We start from the raw sequence: 7,500 nt of genomic DNA on the forward strand, positions 1-7,500 counted from the left end.
GTGTGTGTGTGTGTGTGTGTGTATTCTCATGTCTCCTGTCCTGTATAAGGCCTGTTGGCGTGCGTGTGTGTGTGTGTGTATTCTCATGTCTCCTGTCCTGTATAAGGCCTGTTGGCGCGTGTGTGTGTGTATTCTCATGTCTCCTGTCCTGTATAATGCCTGTTGGCGTGCGTGCGTGTGTGTGTGTGTGTGTGTGTGTGTGTGTATTCTCATGTCTCCTGTCCTGTATAAGGCCTGTTGGCGTGCGTGTGTGTGTGTGTGTGTGTATTCTCATGTCTCCTATCCTGTATAAGGCCTGTTGGCGTGCATGTGTGTGTGTGTGTGTGTGTATTCTCATGTCTCCTATCCTGTATAAGGCCTGTTGGCGTGCGTGTGTGTGTGTGTGTGTGTATTCTCATGTCTCCTATCCTGTATAAGGCCTGTTGGCGTGCATGTGTGTGCGTGTGTGTGTGTGTGTATTCTCATGTCTCCTGTCCTGTATAAGGCCTGTTGGCGTGCATGTGTGTGTGTGTGTGTGTGTTACTGACCTTGCGGACGCACTCCTTCTGCTTCATGTCCAGCTGTTGCTGCAGTGTGTCGGCCAGCCTCTGGGTGGCGCCGTTCTCCCTCTGCAGAGTGCTGTTGAGCGTCCGCAGCGTCTCCAGCTCCCGCCGCAGGGCCTGCGCCTTAATCTCCGCCCCCTTCCGAGACTCCTCCCACTCGCGCAGCCCGCACACTTCCTGTTGCAGCACGGAGACCTGAGAGCGCAGTGCAGTCACTTCCTGCGCCAGCGAAGTGTTCACAGAACGCTCCGTCTCCAAGGCTACCACGTCTGCTACCTTCTCCGTGGCGACTTCCTGAAGTTGAGCTTGGAGTTTCATCACTTCCTGTTGGTAGCGCAGAACATTTTGCTGCAGAGCAGTCTTCTGGGCATGCTCCGTTTCCAAGGCTACCATATGAGCTCCCCTCTCAGTGTCCACTTCCTGAAGTTGAGCCTGCAGTTTGGTCACTTCCTGTTGGTGATTAGTAACTTCCTGTTGCAGAGTGATCCTCTGTGCTCGCTCCATCTCCAACACTGCCAGATCAGCACCCCCCTTGGTGGCCACTTCCTGAAGCTGAGACTGCAGTTTGGTCACTTCCTGCTCCAGCAAGGTCTTCTGAGCATGTGCTGCTTCCACGGCAACCATGTGAGCTTTGTTTTCAACAGCAGCTTCCTGAAGGTGAGTCTGTAGTTTGGTCACTTCCTGTTGTAGCACCATCTTCTCAGAACGCTCATTCCCCAAGGCAACAATATCCGCCTCCTTGTCATTGGCAGCTTCTTGAAGTTGAGTCTGCAGTTCAATTACCTCCTGTTGGTGATTAGTAACTTTCTGTTGTAGCGCCATCTTCTCAGAACGCTCGGTTTCCAAGGCAGCCTTATCTGCTTCCTTCTCAGTGGCCACTTCCTGAAGCTGAGCCTGCAGTTTGGTTACTTCCTCTTTGTTATTAGTAACTTCCTGTTGCAGAGTGATCCTCTGTGCTCGCTCCATCTCCAGCACTGCCAGATCAGCACCCCCCTTGGTGGCCACTTCCTGAAACTGAATCTGTAGTGTGGTCACTTCCTGCTGTAGCATCATCTTCTCAGAACGCTCAGTCTCCAAGGTAACCATATCCGCCTCCTTCTCAGTGGCAGCTTCCTGAAGTTGAGCCTGGAGTTTGGTCACTTCCTGTTGGTGCTGCATGACTTCTTCCTGCAATAAATTCTTCTCAGCAAGCTCCGTTTCCAAGGCTACCATATGAGCTCCCCTCTCAGCGTCCACTTCCTGAAACTGAGCCTGAAGTTTGGTCACTTCCTGCTTCAGTGAAATCTTCTCAGAACGCTCAGTCTCCAAAGCAACCATATCCGCCTCCTTGTCAGTTGCAGCTTCTTGAAGTTGAGTCTGTAGTGTGGTCACTTCCTGTTGGTGATTAGACACTTCCTGTTGTAGCACCATCTTCTCAGAACGCTCAGTCTCCAAGGCAACCATATCCGCCTCATTGTCATTGGCAGCTTCCTGAAGTTGAGCCTGGAGTTTGGTCACTTCCTGCTCCAGCAAGGTCTTTAGAGAACGCTCAGTCTCCAAGGCTACCATATGAGCTCCCCTCTCAGTGTCCACTTCCTGAAGTTGAGCCTGCAGTTTGGTCACTTCCTGTTGGTAATTAGTAACTTCCTGTTGCAGAGTGATCCTCTGAGCTCGCTCCATCTCCAACACTGCCAGATCAGCACCCCCCTTGGTAGCCACTTCCTGAAGCTGAGCCTGCAGTTTGGTCACTTCCTGTTGGTGATTAGTAACTTCCTGTTGCAGAGTGATCCTCTGTGCTCGCTCCATCTCCAACACTGCCAGATCAGCACCCCCCTTGGTGGCCACTTCCTGAAGCTGAGCCTGCAGTTTGGTCACTTCCTGCTCCAGCAAGGTCTTCTGAGCATGTGCTGCTTCCACGGCAACCATGTGAGCTTTGTTTTCAACAGCAGCTTCCTGAAGGTGAGCCTGCAGTTTCGTTACTTCCTGTTGGTGATTAGTAACTTCCTGTTGTAGCATCATCTTCTTAGAACACTCAGTCTCCAAGGCAACCATATCCGCCTCCTTGTCATTGGCAGCTTCCTGGAGTTGAGCCTGCAGTTCTGTTACTTCCTGTTGGTGATTAGACACTTCCTGTTGTAGGGCCATCTTCTCAGAACGCTCGTTTTCCAAGGCAACCATATCAGCCTCCTTCTCTTTGGTAACTTCCTGAAGCTGAGTTTGTAGTGTGGTCACTTCCTGTTGGTGATTAGACACTTCCTGTTGTAGGGCCATCTTCTCAGAGCGCTCGTTCTCCAAGGCAACCATATCCGCCTCCTTGTCATTGGCAGCTTCCTGGAGTTGAGCCTGCAGTTCTGTTACTTCCTGTTGGTGATTAGACGCTTCCTGTTGTAGGGCCATCTTCTCAGAACGCTCGTTCTCCAAGGCAACCATATCCGCCTCCTTGTCATTGGCAGCTTCCTGAAGTTGAGTTTGTAGTTTGGTCACTTCCTGCTTATCTGCTTCCCTCTCAGTGGCAACTTCCTGAAGTTGAGCCTGCAGTTTGGTCACTTCCTGTTGGTGATTAGTAACTTCCTGTTGCAGAGTTATCCTCTGTGCTCGCTCCATCTCCAACACTGCCAGATCAGCACCCCCCTTGGTGGCCACTTCCTGAAGCTGAGCCTGCAGTTTCGTTACTTCCTGTTGGTGATTAGTAACTTCCTGTTGTAGCATCATCTTCTCAGAACGTTCAGTCTTCAAAGCAACCATATCCGCCTCCTTGTCAGTTGCAGCTTCCTGAAGTTGAGCCTGGAGTTTGGTCACTTCCTGTTGGTGCTGCATGACTTCTTCCTGCAATAAATTCTTCAGAGTAAGCTCCGTTTCCAAGGCTACCATATGAGCTCCCCTCTCAGCGTCCACTTCCTGAAGCTGAGCCTGGAGTTCTGTTACTTCCTGTTGGTGATTAGACACTTCCTGTTGTAGGGCCATCTTCTCAGAATGCTCGTTCTCCAAGGCAACCATATCTGCCTCCTTGTCATTGGCAGCTTCCTGAAGTTGAGCCTGCAGTTTAGTCACTTCCTGCTCCAGTAAGGTCTTTTGAGAACGCTCGGTTTCCAAGGCAACCTTATCTGCTTCCTTCCCAGCATCCACTTCCTGAAGCTGATCCTGGAGTTTAGTCACTTCCTGCTTCAGTGAAATCTTCTCAGAACGTTCAGTCTCCAAGGCAACCATATCAGCCTCCTTCTCTTTGGTAACTTCCTGAAGCTGAGCCTGTAGTTTTGTTACTTCCTGTTGGTGATTAGTAACTTCCTGTTGTAGGGCCATCTTCTCAGAACGCTCAGTCTCCAAGGCAACCATATCCGCCTCCTTCTCAGTAGCAGCTTCCTGAAGTTGAGTCTGCAGTTTGGTCACTTCCTGCTCCAGCAAGGTCTCCTGAGCATGTGCTGCTTCCACGGCAACCATATGAGCTTTGCTTTCAGCCGCTGCTTCCTGAAACTGAATCTGTAGTGTGGTCACTTCCTGCTGTAGCATCATCTTCTCAGAACGCTCAGTCTCCAAGGTAACCATATCCGCCTCCTTCTCAGTTGCAGCTTCCTGAAGTTGAGCCTGGAGTTTGGTCACTTCCTGTTGGTGCTGCATGACTTCTTCCTGCAATAAATTCTTCTCAGCAAGCTCCGTTTCCAAGGCTACCATATGAGCTCCCCTCTCAGCGTCCACTTCCTGAAGTTGATCCTGGAGTTTAGTCACTTCCTGCTCCAGTAAGGTCTTTTGAGAACGCTCGGTTTCCAAGGCAACCTTATCTGCTTCCTTCCCAGCATCCACTTCCTGAAGCTGATCCTGGAGTTTAGTCACTTCCTGCTTCAGTGAAATCTTCTCAGAACGCTCAGTCTCCAAGGCAACCATATCCGCCTCCTTCTCAGTAGCAGCTTCCTGAAGTTGAGTCTGCAGTTTGGTCACTTCCTGCTCCAGCAAGTTCTCTTGAGCATGTGCTGCTTCCACGGCAACCATATGAGCTTTGCTTTCAGCCGCTGCTTCCTGAAACTGAATCTGTAGTGTGGTCACTTCCTGCTTCAGTGAAATCTTCTCAGAACGCTCAGTCTCCAAGGCAACCATATCTGCCTCCTTATCAGTGGCAGCTTCCTGAAGTTGAGCCTGCAGTTTTGTCACTTCCTGTTGGTGATTAGTAGCTTCCTGTTGAAGCTGAGTCTGCAACTTGGTCACTTCCTGTTGGTGATTAGCAACTTCCTGTTGTAGGGCCATCTTCTCAGAACGCTCCGTCTCCAAGGTAACCATATCAGCCTCCTTATCAGCGGCAGCTTCCTGAAGTTGAGTCTGCAGTTTGATCACTTCCTGGTCCAGCAAGGTCTTCTGAGCATGCGCTGCTTCCACGGCAACCATACGAGCTTTGTTTTCAGCGGCAGCTTCCTGAAGCTGAGTCTGTAGTTTGGTCACTTCCTGCTGCAAACGTTCCCACTAGAACAAGACCACATCAGTAGACATGTTAGAGAAAAATAAACCTGCACCCACAAGCAAACACACACAGGCAAACACACACACAAGCAAGGAAACACACACACACACACACACACAGCGCAGAATAAACACGTTTAGTGCACACACACACTGCAGAATAAGCATGCTTAGTGCAATGCACAGGCAAACACACACACACACACACACTGCAGAATAGGCATGCTTAGTGCAATGCACAGGCAAACACACACACACACACACACTGCAGAATAAGCATGCTTAGTGCAATGCACACAAACACACACAGCGCAGAATAAACACATTTAGTGCGCACACACACACACACTGCGGAATAAGCATCCTTAGTGCAATGCACAGGCAAACACACACACTGCAGAATTAGCATGCTTAGTGCAATGCACAGGCAAACATACACACACACACACACACTGCAGAATAAGCATGCTTAGTGCACACACACACTGCAGAATAAGCATGCTTAGTGCAATGCACAGGCAAACACACACACACACACACACACACAGCAGAATAAGCATGCTTAGTGCACACACACACACACACACACTGCAGAATAGATAGATAGATAGATACTTTATTGATCCCCAAGGGGAAATAAACAGGCGTGTGCTGTACCTCCATTATGGGTCCCATGACCTCTCCATCTCCATGGTGACAGGGTCGAGAGCGCACCTCCATCAGCTCCTCCTCTAACACACACACCTTCCCCCGCTCAATCTCCAGCTGCTCGCTTAGACACTCCTGCAGACACACACGTGCACAAAATGGTCAACACACACACACACACACACACACTTCACATTTGCCGTCTTTTTTGTGGCTCGGCCCGAGCTTTCACACTACAGTAGAGGCGGTATATTTGCAGCGTGTTTAATGTGGGGAATCTTCCTCCTCTAAGGAGGCGCTATATCGGAATCTTCCTCCTCTAAGGAGGCGCTATATCGGAATCTTCCTCCTCTAAGGAGGCGGTATATCGGAATCTTCCTCCTCTAAGGAGGCGGTATATCGGAATCTTCCTCCTCTAAGGAGGCGGTACATTGGAATCTTCCTCCTCTAAGGAGGCGGTATATCGGAACCTTCCTCCTCTAAGGAGGCGGTATATTGGCGGCGGAATCTTCCTCCTCTAAGGAGGCGCTATATCGGAATCTTCCTCCTCTAAGGAGGCGGTACATTGGAATCTTCCTCCTCTAAGGAGGCGGTATATTGGAATCTTCCTCCTCTAAGGAGGCGGTATATTGGAATCCTCCTCCTCTAAGGAGGCGGTATATTGGCGGCGGAATCTTCCTCCTCTGGGGGGACACTTATTGCCGGCTCCACTGCAGTGTGCTTTTCTGTGAGATGGGCGGAGCTGTGAGATGGGCGGAGCTGTGAGATGGGCGGAGCTGTGGGGTGGGCGGAGCTGTGGGGTGGGCGGAGCTGTGATGTGGGCGGAGCTGTGGGGTGGGCGGAGCTGTGAGGTGGGCGGAGCTGTGGGGTGGGCGGAGCTGTGGGGTGGGCGGAGCTGTGAGGTGGGCGGAGCTGTGGGGTGGGCGGAGCTGTGAGGTGGGCGGAGCTGTGATGTGGGCGGAGCTGTGGATGATGCGAGTTGTGCGAGCCGGGGAATTTAAAATGAGCAAACAGCTGAGCACAGCTGTCAGATCACTGACTCGGCATGTAAACAAATGGATCGCCAAACATCGCAAAATATCTCCGTCTCCACTGTCGTCGTAGCTTCAATAGCTATTTAGCCTCTGGATCATAGCCTACCTGTCAAAAGTTTGCTTTCAGAAAACGGGAGACTTTTTCCACTGCATTTCGGTCATTGCTTTTACCTTACCGAAAGCCTACGCAGCCTATGCCAGTTCTATAGGCTATCCAACTGCTGCCTGCGGCCTACTGGTACTTCCTGAACTCCAAAGCTACGGCCAGATTTTGTTGTTGTTTTGAAAAAGTCACGAAAATAAATATTCTTCCGACGCCTATGTTGTACGTCAGTGTTCAACTTCGCGCCGTGTTTACATGTTTACGCCTACACCATGTCAGTCAAACACACACACACACACACACACACACACACACACACACACGTACCTTGTGCTGCAGCGCTTGGCTCAGCTCCTGCTGCAGTTCCTGCTTCCTGTTGCCGCTCTGAAGCTCCTCCTCCTGTAGCAGCATCATCTGTTGCCGTAGCGACGCCAGCTGTCCAGCCAGCTCACGCACCTGAGTAGGAGAGGAACCAGCCAATCAGAACACAGAGCAGAGGAACCAGCCAATCAGAACACAGAGCAGTTGAACCGGCCAATCAGAACACAGTTGAACCGGCCAATCAGCACACAGAGCAGTTGAACCGGCCAATCAGCAGACAGAGCAGTTGAACCGGCCAATCAGCAGACAGAGCAGAGGAACCAGCCAATCAGAACACAGAGCAGTTGAACCGGCCAATCAGAACACAGTTGAACCGGCCAATCAGCACACAGAGCAGTTGAACCGGCCAATCAGAGCAGTATTCTTT

General features: G+C 50.9%; 1 protein-coding gene across 1 annotated transcript in view; it reads right to left on the minus strand.

Moving 5' to 3' along the window:
* The window catches only part of numa1 (nuclear mitotic apparatus protein 1), a 42,843-nt gene that overhangs the window by 22,370 nt on the left and 12,973 nt on the right, over positions 1-7,500 (minus strand). The window contains exons 12-14 of the mRNA XM_062552058.1: positions 7,080-7,208; positions 5,625-5,750; positions 528-4,970 (exon numbers count right to left, since the gene is read on the minus strand). Of these exons, the coding sequence (XP_062408042.1) occupies positions 528-4,970; positions 5,625-5,750; positions 7,080-7,208 (4,698 nt within the window). The remainder of the gene's footprint in view (positions 1-527; positions 4,971-5,624; positions 5,751-7,079; positions 7,209-7,500) is intronic.

Source organism: Sardina pilchardus, chromosome 13 (assembly GCF_963854185.1).
Source record: "Sardina pilchardus chromosome 13, fSarPil1.1, whole genome shotgun sequence".
Lineage (NCBI taxonomy): Eukaryota > Metazoa > Chordata > Actinopteri > Clupeiformes > Clupeidae > Sardina > Sardina pilchardus.